Here is a 13756-nt window from a genome sequence, read left to right on the forward strand (position 1 = left end):
AGCCTATCGCGAAATTTATTCGCGAATTTTTCCGGTCTCTACTAATATCTAACTAAAATTCCCAAAATTCAAATGACCAAATAACATGCAACCCCAGCTGGAAGGTAAAATGGGGCAGCAGCCAATGGAATATAGACACCAAATTATTTGGGTACAAGCGTGTGCAGTTAATTCTGGTTCCATAAAATAAACGCGAGTTAGGCAGGCCTCTAATAATTAGGTTCAATTGGGGGGGGGGGGGGGATTGCAGAGAGCACTGAAATTTGCATTATTCCTGATGCCAAGCTAGACCTCACAAACTTAAGCATAAAACAAGTCGGATTTATTTTTGTTCATAGGCTGCTGGAACATTTCACCTTCTCTCCAGGTCGCACGTGACTAGGAACCGGGAAATTTTGCAGTTTCGATTACCTCTAGGATAAACTCAATCGTCCTATGCATGGTCAAGCGAATGACACCGGGCCATCGGCTGCTGGCTTGTGAGACAGCTCAACTGGGTCTCTCGTGATTGGATACTTCCCTGGCTGATTCTCTCGTTGGCCCATAGTCCTCCAGGTAAACCATCCATGAGCCAAACAACCGAACGATCGCCCAGATATCTATAGATATTTGAATTTTAGCCTGTCGCGAAATTATTCCGCGAGTTTTTCCTGTCACTAGTAATAAGGAGTGCCATGCATATTTCGCGAAAAGATTTCGAGACTTACTGAAAGTTAAAACACTGTAGCATCGACTGTATTTCATTGTTGGTCGAGTTTCTTCCAGCTACATGTCGAATGTTACTGCACCAGTCACAGTGATTCGGTGCGGAAGCAAACGCGTCCTGAGTGGCTCGGTCAAATAATGCAGTAACTCTCTCGCAGACGGCCGCCAATCACAAGGAAGAAACCGCCGGCGCGGGTATGCCTTGTTGCATACTAATACGCGTTCAGATCTTTCGCGAAAAGTGCCTGCCCCTAGTATTAAGTCGCGTAAATGTCGTAATTATTATTATCCCTTGCGTGACGTTTTACACCCATTAGCTAGGTATATTACACTTACAGAATGTGCGTTGACCATATTCGTGACAGAACAACAGATGCAAGAGAGGTATCGTGTTAACATTGTAGAAATAGCCCTTTAATGGAAATAATGACAATAAAGGGGGGGGGGGGGGGGGGGAAATCGAGATGGCGTGAGAGACCGAGCCTTGATGTCAGTTGTAACTTGACGCCGTATATAAGTATTTCAATTCAGTAGTCTTGATCCCACAAAAACTTTAGCCTATTAATTGTAATTAAGACATATTTAGAGTGGGCATGTACGTAAGTGAATACAAACACTAAACATGGATAAATTATAAATTCAAAATCTCATCTAATGATTCACACGTAGTACTCGTAATAAATTCGATCACATAAAAAAAAAAGAACGTCGATATTACGAATTGATCAAAATTTTCCCCGTTAGCGAAAAAAGAAATCCTTGGAAGGATAATATGCCAACATAAGTTTAAGTTCTCGTGTTAGTTCTCGTGTTCTCGTAATGTTGCGATATTTATTTTTCCTGGAACTCTTGCACACATGTCAGCATACACTCAATAGCTGTTCATGTTTATACTTCTATCCCTACGTGCGTTACGCAAATGGGCATTGTCCTGGCTCGTCCGGGCAGGTGACACAGCAGTTTAGATAGCTTTGCTGCCATTGGACAAGGTAAAATTAATGTGCTCTCTCAGCTAGGGCAGTCCACGGTAAAGAATGGTGCTCGTGCTCATTCCGTATAAAGAGTGAGTCAGAATTCTACCAGCAAAATTCGGCTACAGGTTACTCATGAAATAATAAGTTGAATAAATATATCGTCGGCTTACAATATCAAAACCTCCTAAGTTTGAATTTTGAGACTTTGGTGTTTTAGGTGACTGGTTCAAAAATGGCTGACACAGGCCTGTAAAACCTTCAAAGTCGAATTATGAATACATACATGGACATCTATCGGACTTAATTGAAACCTCATATGTCTCTGAACTCTCGTATTACGAAATCAATACCTTCTATGTCTTAAAATATTAATACATCATTTATGCTATGATTTTTTTATTTATAATTATATATCACTTTATTTTGACTTTTTTTATTTATCACAGCATATCCGTATTTTCCGTTATATCCCAAAACAAAATGTTTATTTTTTTTGCCTCTCCTGTAAAAACTTGTGCATTAGACTTAGGAGCTTTAGATAGCAGATCAGCCGACGATATACGACTTACGGTCAAAACTGCGTCCCAACACGTAACTTATTCCCTTTTGAAGTTGGAGCTGAAAAACTCTGACTATGCATACACAATTAAGAATGTATTGAACTGAAAGTCTGGATAAGGTTTAATTGAACAACATTTTACAACCACCGCAATATTTTTCGCTGTTGTAAAATGATTTAATTGAAATAATTGAGGGTAGCGCCCTTATTCCCCTTAAATTTAGCGACGTGTTGTTACTGCCAATTATTATTGCAATTAAATGATTTCTACGACACCAGAAAATATTATAATGATTGTAGAATTTTGTTCAATTAAACATTATCCAGATATGTAAATACTTTCCGGAATTGAAGGGGGAACGCATGCGAAATCGTGACTGAGAAATGGGGATGATAGATGGTATTCCCCCTCCCCTTCCCGCGGGAAATCCTATAGATTTTCGCCCATGAATTGCAATATAAAAGTTTTTTTACCTCCAACTTCAAAGGTTAATCACAGTAATGGGAAGAAATTTAAAGAATAATTTTTATATATATGTTTCAACTTTCGTTTTCGTTATGAGCCGTGACGGATTCAAGGGAGAGAAACAATCGTCTGATTATAACATTCCCTAAATAAAATGAAATTTTTTTGGGGCAAACTACTTAAAATATAGATTGAAACACGCGACCTTTTTTTTACTAATTCGGGATCCATCGTTATACTTACGTGCTATTGCCTACTACATAAGTTTAAGGCTAAACACGGGGACTGTTTAAAAAATAATGATTCGGAATACAGGCTTAAAAAAAAACATTTTTGCTTATATAGCCCTATACTGCTCCATATTAATATTTGCAGCGTGAATTTTTTTGCATTAGATTTATTTGTATTTGTAAATCACTTTTAAAAATCACTATTTTTTTTGTAACTGGTATAATTTTAATTAAATTTATAGATGTTAAAAAAAAGTTTTAAAAATGCATATGAATTATAAAAAAAATTTAATTTAAAAAATAGATTTAAATTGAAACGTTTGAGACGGTTCAGACCAAAAAACGAACTTTGATAGCGTGACATAATTTAAAACACATCTGAGGTTATCTGCCCAACTGTGAGCCTTTTCCCGTCCAACAACACACCCCTCCAGCTCTGTTTCCAGACGTGGTTGCAGGCAGCGTGTGTGTGTGTGTGTGTTTGCAGGGTGTCCACAAGGAAAAAATACTTCGTACCAACTTAGGCGAGAAAAAATTACTAGATTAGAAAAAAAAAGTACTAAATTATAATTTGTTATGGTTTTTAACAATTTAGGAAGTTATTATGACATTGCAATGCTCGAACTTAAATATCATACCACACACACATACATACCATAGTTTTTTTTTTAAATAATTACGCTTAATAATAAAACATATTGGAGTTACAATAATATTATTATTACAGTCCCGGAAATTACGCGGATTCCTCTGGCCTCAGGATAGAATTCAAAGTTGTAGGTGTGCTCGACCCATGTTTACTTTCCCATTGGTTGATTTCTTAGCGAGAACATTTTTATCCTTGTTATTTGGCACTACCTGATTCGCTTACTTCTCTCCTAGCTGGACATCGTTGGCTCACGGTCGTAGACGGGCGTGTCCAAACAACTGCGTGCCAATCATGAACACAGTGCGACAGTGTGGAGGTTTGCATTCTAGCTTGCGACTAAATGAATCCGCGAAATTTCCGTGGCTCTGATTATTATATATAAGAAAAAATGTACTAGATCTGTACTAGACCACTAAAAAAAATGTTATAAAAGTACTAGATCTAGTACGAAAGTACTAACTGTGGAGACCCTGTGTGTTTGCGGCAGTGATGGGCATGAAGGAGGAGGCGGCCACGCCTGCCAACGGGACGACCACGAACTCCTTCCCCGGGGTTGACTTCACGCTCGCCAACTCCACCAGGGGCAAGTGCTTCATGTGAGCAGCCCGCGGGGGGTTGGCACGCCTGCCGCCTGCCGAAGAGACGCGCCCGCGCGTCCACCGATGATCTCACCGCGCGTGCGCGAGAAGGGGGGGCGCCCCTCCCCCCACCCCCGCGCCCAATGCCGCCAGCCGACCGGGAAGCCTACAACTCATGTAGTTTCGGTTCCCTGCGAGAATTTCCGAAGATTTCAGAAGTTTTGCGGTTTTGGTACTAACGCGTAACGCCACTTCAGCCGCTAAATCATAAGTTTCCAATGGAAACAAGCATGTTGTGACTGACCTAACCTAACCTAGCCCTTCGATTTTTTTTTAATTTTCAATTTTTGAGAGAAATCCGAAGTTGTACGAACGTGGTAGGGAACCGAAACTATGTGAGTTGTAGGCTTCCCCCAGCCGACCACGCACGCGCACCAGTCCTTTCCTACTCGCCTTCGAGGAACCACCGCGTTCCCTTTCATAGTCAGGGAGTAGTTCCCTAAATTATTTTGCTGGTGATATTTCCAGTTTGTGCACACGATGTTTTATAAATTTATAAATATAACCATGCGTAATTGTTTTTAAAAGGTGTTCTCTACTATACTAGTCCTCATTGATATGGTTTTTGTTTGAACTTAAAAAAGCAAAGTTTTACGTCAATCGTAGAACGTGTTGGAAGCATTAACTAACTCGTGGATCAACCGTTCGTCTTAAAACTCTCTTTTCTTTTTTTTAGTACATAGTTCATTAAATAAATTAAAAATTAGATTTTTCCCAACTCTGAAAAACCTCAATGTTTCTATGTTTTTGGGGGAACCTAATTTTTTATTTATTTCATTAATCATATACTAAAAATAAAGAACGGTTAATCCAAGACCGTACGCCACTGTTCATGCTGCGATAGACATACAATTTTGCTTTTAAGTTCATAAAAACTGTTAAACAAGGAATTGTTAAAAAAATAAACTAAATATGGTTATATTATGAATTCATCTAAAATAATGTGAAAAAACCCGAAATACTATAACCCAAATAATGCAGGATACTACTCCCTTAAAAGCGAGACATAAAGGTATCAAGAGAGTTATAAAAAAAAAGATACTTAAGGCATTAAAAACGCAGCAAGATGTTAATGTCCCCGTGACTATTGAGGCAGCTGTTTGCAGGCACAGTAGGGACTCACCCAAGAGGTGAAGTCACACAAAGACAAGAACTCGGGCGTGTACGAAAGGATGTGTGCGCTTCTACGAGTGGAGGTCCCAGGCTTACCAACACTGTCGACGCTCAGTCAAGGAGAGCAGTTTTGCTTCTGGACACATTCTTGCTGGGGGGAGGGGGCCCCCTTCCATTTTTACATCGACTATTTGCAAGGCATATTTACAGACTGGTATAAAAAGTGCAACGTAAAAAAAAATTTAAAAATCTGCGCAGAAACACAAGGCAAGTCATCTTTCTAATAAATACTACAATTGTAATATCATCATAACTGTTATTAAAAATTCAAGTTTTTAATAGTCATTTTTATAAATAATAACTGCCAATGTAAAAAAATACAACTATTATTAGCAGTTTTATGTACCTACTTATTAAAAAAAAATTATTTACAAAAGTTTTTGTGCCTTACAATTCCAATATTATAAAATATGTTTGTAAATTCTTTTTCTTTTCTTTTTGAACACCATAAATCAGGTTTATATAATATAGGTCCTTGCAAATTCTAAAATATGTTAGATAAAACCAAACCCCATCAAACAGAACAGAAGTTAGACTCTTAAGGATTATCCAACACAGTGTTGGTAAAATTGGGCAAAGAAGGAAGAAAGAGTCATTGCCGCGTCACTCCGGCTGGACCATGAAGTGACCGTAGAGGTAGGGTGATTGTATGTACTACGCATATCGCCAACACACTTATCACGCGAATGTAGGAAACTTTATGTTAAATTGTCCAGTTTTCTTAGATTAGCCCAGTTCGTGAATCCTGCTTTTTTTTTTTTAATTCTTTTTTCACCACGAAACGCAAATTCAAGATAAAAAAAAGTTGTTTTAAGGCACTTTTGATGTAGGCATGTTGAATTTACTGTGATAACAAACGCATAAACAACATGAACACTTATTTTTCTGCTGTCAATTTTTCAAAATACGAGATGTCACGAATACATAGCACAAAATGTTTCCCTTACTGAAATCTTATTTACACATGATAATTGTGTGTTGGCATATGCACGAACAAGCCAACATGTCACAAGATACGTTGAGCTAATGCGCAGTTTAATCGGCACTCTTCCTCTATATTCTCTTTATGGGTTGTACATTTCATCATGAGAGTACAGAAGATACGAAACAAAAAAGGAGGGTTATTTTAGAAGAAAAAACATTTCCCCTGTAGTAAATGAAGTGGATGTATTTTCTGAATTACTTTTTTCAAGTAAATTTTATTTTAGTTGCCACCTCGAAACCTGTTATAGTGGTATGCTTATAAACAGAATACTCTTGGACACAACAAATTGTGATCTGTGCGGGACATGAGAAGAAATACCAACTGTCAGTCAGAGACTTGTTTTTTTCTTTATTCTGCGCCTGTGCTGTTTGCAAGATGTCCAGATGTGCCGTTTCACGCACTCAAATGAAGAAGAAAAAAAAAACGGATTAGTGACTTTTTTTTATTTTTAGAAAAGCTGATTGTGGTTTACGTTCTTGTGTTTTATTGTTGCTTTATTGTGTATATTTCTGCGATGAGTGTTTTTTTTGTTAACTAGATTGATAAAACAAGGTCTACGGTATTTATTAAACAAACATTTTTTTTTTCTCTCCCCTGAGGAAATGATGTAAGGGCGTTTTAATTTCACCATCTCCTCACTCCGCTCCCGGACGCATTAGCCGCGCGTCTCTACTGGGGGCGAGCCAAGTTGTTCGGCTGCGGAAGAAAGTCGAAATGGAGATGGTTAATCTCCCCGCGACACGGTGATGCATCAGGGGAAGCTGGGTAGCTAGCTGTTAAGCTGCAAGAGAGCGTCATTTACATCCCGTCTCTTAACGGGGTGCCCGCCTAGATCATTTATATTTTGTGTTTTTTTTTTTGCGCATGATTTCAAATCCAATTCTATAGAGACATGCAAAATTCGCGGATTCATTTCGCGATAGGCTAGCTAGCATCAAAACAACTATACCTTCGTACCGCTTCTGCGATTGGCCCACATTTTATCCTAACTGTGAGCCAATGGGAAACACTAAACCAAGAAAGTGCCGAATTACGGACAGCCTAGTCGAGACGTCTCACGCGTCAGTAGCCAATGAACAGGTGTCATTGCCGCGAGTATTTAAAGGACTGTGGAGTCTATCCTAGAGGTCAATGAATTCGCGAATTTTGCAGGTCTCTGCGCAATTTATAATATACACATATTCAATCGATCATGAAATAATTACCTAACTATACTAAACAAGTCCTTATTTAATGGTTTTCAAGAGCCTAAAGGCAAATTTCTACGTCAGTTCTAGAATGTACTGAAAGCATGAAATCTTGTAGTACAGAGTTTTAAATCAACCGTTCGTATATAGCCTTTTTTTCTTAAAACTCTTTTTTTTCTTTTTTTTTTAGTTAATAATTTGTAAGTCAATACAAATTACGTTTCTCCAAAACCATAAAAAAACCTCTTTTTTTTATGATTTGGGGAAAATCTAATTTTTGTTGATTTACAAATTAATACATAAAATGAAGTGTTTTAAGACGAAGGCTACAAACGAACGGTAAATTAATAAATTGTATACCACTTGATTTCATACTTTCAGTACTTGTATAGAAGGAATTTTATTTTGTAAACTAAATATGGGGCGTGAATTTTTCGCTAAAATATTTGGAGCCTAGCTGAGAGTTAAAACACTGTAGCATCGTCTGTATTTCGTGAATGGTCGAGTTTCTCTCAGGTATATTGGACAACGAATCACATCCATTCTGTGCGGAAACAAACACGTCCTGATTAAAGGCGGTTTGCCTAAACATGAATTCGTTACGGCGATTTGCCTAAAGTCATTTCGCCTAACGGCGTTTTGCCTAACGGCGTTTTGCCTAACGGCGTTTTGCCTAACGGCGATTTTCCTAACGGCGTATTGCCTAACTCCTATTTGGCCAACGGCGTTTTGCCTAACTGCGATTTTCCTAACGGCATTTTGCCTAAAATTAGGCAAAACGCCTTTAGGCAAAACGACACATGCCCGATTAAAGATACAGTTTTGGAAATTCGCTATTGCTGATTACAGCGTATGTCATAAAAAACCCCAGTAACAGAAAAAAAAGATACATATGCAAACACGCAGAAAACAAGCCCAAAAATCAGGCGATGTCAAAAAATTTTAAAACAGAGAAAAAAACAGAAAAATTCTGTGAAATGAATTAGTCAAAAATCGTAACAGCACAAACGGACACGCTGGGCTAACAACGACGAGACAGTAGCGACGAGAACGATAATAAAGGCAAAAAAAGACCGTCACTGTAATCAGCATTGGCGTATGACCAAAATTGGATATATCTTCCTTCCTGAATGCCAAAAATAAGGTAGTGACTTCTCTTACATACGGCCGCCAAATGAAAGAAATAAATCGCTGGTGCGGTCATCACCTTATTGCAGGCTAATGAAAATTCAGTACTTTTTTCGCGCGAAAAATACACTGCCCTAATTAGAAATATACATATTTTTTTTAAATCATGTGCAATAACACGAAATATTAAATGAAAAATAATTCAGGCCACTGTGCCGTTAAGCGTGTTCAGAAAAGAGACGTGGTTCCCTATCACGTACCGCTCTGCAGCGGGATAAAAGGACCCAGAAGACACTCATGGATGGCTCGGACGAGTGAACCGAACAAACGTCACCCCACATCACCGCCTGCTCAGGGGTGGATTTAGGAAGGGGGGGGGGGAGGCAGGATGTGCCGACAAATTACCAAAAAATTTTAGACTGCAAAAAGTGTCATATATAATGCATTTTATGAAAAAAAAAATTAATAAAATTACAATGTCTACTAAGTGACTGAAAACGTTATTATATATAACATAATTAGCTAATTTTATATTTACTTATATATGCCTATACTTTTTCTATTGGACCTGAAATATGAAAGATTGATACGATACAATACAACAGAAAAAGCCAGTTTGGTTTCTGTGCTTTGTTAAATATGTACTTTTTCAATATCGTAATTTAAAAATGTAACAAAATAAAACTATGTGATTATTTTTTATATGTTTGGCCATTGAAACTTGAACACATATTATTTCTTGTATAAGAAAACATACGGGGTATGAAAAAAAAAACATTAATTTTAAACATTCCATATAATGTACACGGAATGAAAAACCAATTTTGCCTGATACCTTTATTGCTTTTGATAGAAGAGAGGAGAAGAAGGGATAATAATCACAAATGTCGCCCTGGAGCAAAGGGTAGCCTAGATTCATCCCTGGGTCTGTCCGATGCTGTGCTGTATACTTCTCTCGGACCGAAGGCGCGCTTACACTGAGAGTTGCTTCCCTTGTAGCCATCAGACACTTAGCTTACCAGCCCAGAGATAGCTGCATATTATTATTGTCTATTATTAGCCTCAGTCAAAAAAAATTAACCTTTTCTGTGATGCAGTGCAAGATGTAAAGTCGCAGAGAGTGGACGACAAGAGTAGATAGAGCAGCACTTAGTCTGACTGCGCCTTAATGCAAGAGAAAATGTAACTATAAATAAAGAAAGTTTATAAAAAAACTGTTCCACATGTAAACTTATAATATTCTCCTAGATTTCAAGAGACACCCTTCTTATTTAAAACGAATTGTTAAAGGTCGTTAAAGGTTTAATTTGCTTACTTTAAAAAAAAAAAATTACCAAAATCCATGTTAAATAGCCTGGTTGTTATTTAAACATTAGTTATAGGAGCTTATAAAGACAAACTGTAAACATTACCTAATTTTCAGGAGATATTTAAATGTCACACTAGTGTCGCTTTCAATTTAGCAATGTATTAATTTATTGTTTTTTTAATGTAATAACTATAATGATACTACTCTTTTCATATTGCACCTATTTTAATCTTCACGTTCCCGTGACACGCAGATGTGTATAATATATCAATTGGGTGTGTAAAACGCATATTTAATGATCTCCGCCAATTCACTCCATAACTAACCCTCTCCAAAAAATTTATTCCGGGCTCTGATTTTTACTATTTATTGTTTTACTAATTGTCTGGCTATGATAAGTGGTAGGCTACATGCATATCGCGTGAATTGTAAGGTTTCCAATGAATTGTTTACGTTTTCCAGATAAATGGAAAGATTTATTTTCAAAGCAGGAATTACTAGGGGCATGTATTTTTCGAGGAAAGTTCTGATCGCTCTTTAGACTGCAGCAAGGTACGAGCTAGCAATTGTCTCCTTGCAATTGGCGGCCGTCTGCAAGAGAAGCCATCGCCCTATTTGGCCGGGCCAGTCAGGAGGCGCGTGAATCCACACTGGATGACTGTGATTGGTGCGCTGACAGTACACATATAGTACCAGAAATAAACCCAGCCGAACACGAAATACAGACAGTTTGCTAAAAAATTTTACGAAATCTTTTCGCGAAAAAAAAAAAAAATTACACGGCCCCAGGAAATTACACAATAAATGCAATACCTCGACAATTTGTTGCCACCATTTAAGGTATATAAATATAAACAATCCACGACTCCCGCTAAAATGCCATCCTACTCTGATCCCATTGGCTGTTCCGCCATGCGTCCGTAACAGAAATAAAATATGTTTGTTTATTTCCCTCCCACTTCACACAACCGTTCCAAGCGTTGTTGTGAATCAGTAGGTTTGGAAACAAGACGGTCAAATCTTATGCACACGACTCATGTTCTATTTCACTATTTATTTATTTCAATTGTGAATCCACCTTAAGGCTAGGTCTTACACGCCATATCGATTTTCTTCTATTTTTTTTTTTCATTACTTTCATTTAACGGCTATACATGAAATTATTACTCGAAACCTCATTTGTACTTGTTGTTCCACCACAAATACGTTCACCTGATATTCACTTGTAATATCGTGGGTTAAAAAGGCGCACAAGCCATTCGTAATTATCATCACACGCAAGAATTTTTACACGAATGATACTGTTACGAGTGGGTAAACGGGTCCGGAAAAGGATAGCTCAATTAATAATTGCAGTTTTATTTATTACCTATTATTTCTCCTATTAAGTTAAAACTTTTGAATTGTACATCTATAAGGGCAGGCATTTTTCGCGAATAAATCTGAACGCCTACTAGACTGCAACAAGGTATACGCGTACCAGCGGTTTCTTCCTTGTGATTGGCGGTTGTCTGCGAGAGAAGTAGTTGCCTTATTTGGCTGAGCCACTCAGGACGCATTTGGTTCCGCAATGAATTACTGTGATTGGTGTTTTTAACAATCGTCGTGTACCTGAAATAAACTCGCCCTATCACGAAACACGGACGATGCTACAGTGTTTTAACTTTCAGCTAGTCTCGAAACCTTTTCGCGAAATATGCATGGCCCTGTACATCTACAAAGTTATCGCTCTTTCATAAGGTTCACAATCTACTCTCCCTTCTGGAGCTCAGCTCGATAGTGGCTCATCCTACTGTTTGACTCGCACCTCTGTCCCAGTGCACTGCCTCGCACCACTCACTCGTACGTCGCACACAACGCAGTCACGATGCCCGTCGCTCGTGGCCCAACACCGCCCACCACGGGGCCACTCGCCTTTTTCACTTCACCGCCTCGGAGGTTGGCGTCGCCGTGCTTATACCCCTCAGACCACTTCTTGGAATGATCTCGCAACCCTTTGAAGTGTCCTGTCATCAGGGTCGACTTGAAACCAGAAACTCCCAGAAAAGTGGCGTTCCGGTTACGCCACTTCACGCAGGCGGGGGCTCTGGGAACGTGGTGGGTGAACCGTCCAGATACGCAGATAGTTCAATGAGAAAGCGTTGAGAAATGGGGAAAGTGGGAGGAGGAAGGTGGGGGGGGGGGGTAGTGGGTCACCGTTTACTAATCCGATCATGCGGGTAACGGTAAGGGATCGCACTTCACCAGTATTTAATCAGGCCTGCCTCGTCACCTCGAATTTACTGTCCTCGAAACAACATTATGGTAAGGGAATATCATGTATTTGTAGTAAAACGACAAATGCAAAGGAGGTATCGAGTTAAAATTTTTAGAAATAGTTATTAAAAATAAGTACCTAATTACGGAACCAAAAGAAAAATCATCCTAGCTGGTGAGACAGCGCCTTAAGTCATGAAGCGGAAAGTCCTCTGTGGCCGTGCGTGCCAACACGTCGCCCTCACACGGCGAGGGTCGCGGGTTCGATCCCAAACCCTGGCACGACTCACGGCTACAAGCACCGAGGCCGTGCCCACGTGGTTCGGAACCCGCTGCTATCTGGGCTTCCCGTCTGCCTTGAGCCTCCACGCAAAACCCTGGACACTACACTGTCCTACTTTATTTACGGTAAACAAAAAAAAAAATTTAAAAAAAATATTGTAAAAGTAAATTAAATAAAATATAACAAACAAAAAAAAAATGTGCACAAATCTTTCAGTACTCGCCAAATGCATGTGTTCTCATGTTGTAAATACACTTATAATACGAATTTCTGACACGATATTTATTGTAGAATTCTTTAAAATAATAACAAGCGTCATACATATACGCAAACTGTGTTTTTAACTACATTTCTGGATACGATTCACACGTAGTTTTCGCACCCGCTGCTAGATTTCTTTGTAAGAGCTGTTACAAAGCCTATCGAATCATTTGATTAGCAGACCGAAAAATGTTAAACTATAAATAATGAAACGGCTCCGATAAACGCGAAAAATACTTGAAAAATACTAAACCCTGGCTTTGAGCCTGATCTTCAACAATGAATTTTATTAAACTACTGTCCATCTTGTTAAAATCACACTTTAAAGTTTACCTTTGTCTTTGTGTTCTTTGGATCACGCCATCCACCACAGATGGCAGCACCATCGCATTCACCGTCGCATTCACGAAATGACTCCCACCAAATGCTGTTTACCGACAGCTAAGATGTTCAACATCAATAAAGAATGCTAAAATGATGATTGCTACTAATATTTTTTACTAAATATTTTGAATTGTTTCAGCATTAACATTTATTTGAAGTAAAAAAAAAATGTTTGTGTTTACATAACTACGCGCGTTAGAAGTTATACTTAACTTGCGTGATAAAAAAATATTTAATTTAAATATAAATAATTAATAGAAATAAAATAATAAAAAGACTGGAGTGATATAACAATATCGGTTGGTTAAGTATAAAGTCAAATCATTAAACAAATTAAAATAAATACTTAGTGTTCAAATTTAATATAAACTCATGTATACAATTAATTATTTAAATGAGTAAAATATTAGAGATAAATTTTAATTCCTAACGAAAATAAATAAATTTCATGAATGTTTATTTAAATGTATTAATTTTAATTATTTATTAAATAATACTGTAATACTTTATAGTGAAAATAGAATTTACATACGGGAACTTGACCTCACTTATAAAACAACGCTTGAAAA

The 13756-nt window shown here is 38.0% G+C and overlaps 1 protein-coding gene across 2 annotated transcripts in view; it reads left to right on the plus strand.

Annotated features, from left to right (window-relative positions):
• LOC134534914 (forkhead box protein L2-like) overlaps positions 1-6983 on the plus strand; it is a 128380-nt gene extending 121397 nt beyond the window's left edge. For both annotated transcript variants that reach the window (XM_063373606.1, XM_063373607.1), the window contains one exon: positions 4071-6983. In XM_063373606.1, coding sequence (XP_063229676.1) covers positions 4071-4183 — 113 coding nt within the window. In that variant the 3' untranslated portion in view covers positions 4184-6983. The remainder of the gene's footprint in view (positions 1-4070) is intronic.
• Positions 6984-13756: the final 6773 nt, after the last annotated feature.

This window comes from Bacillus rossius, chromosome 8, assembly GCF_032445375.1.
Source record: "Bacillus rossius redtenbacheri isolate Brsri chromosome 8, Brsri_v3, whole genome shotgun sequence".
Lineage (NCBI taxonomy): Eukaryota > Metazoa > Arthropoda > Insecta > Phasmatodea > Bacillidae > Bacillus > Bacillus rossius.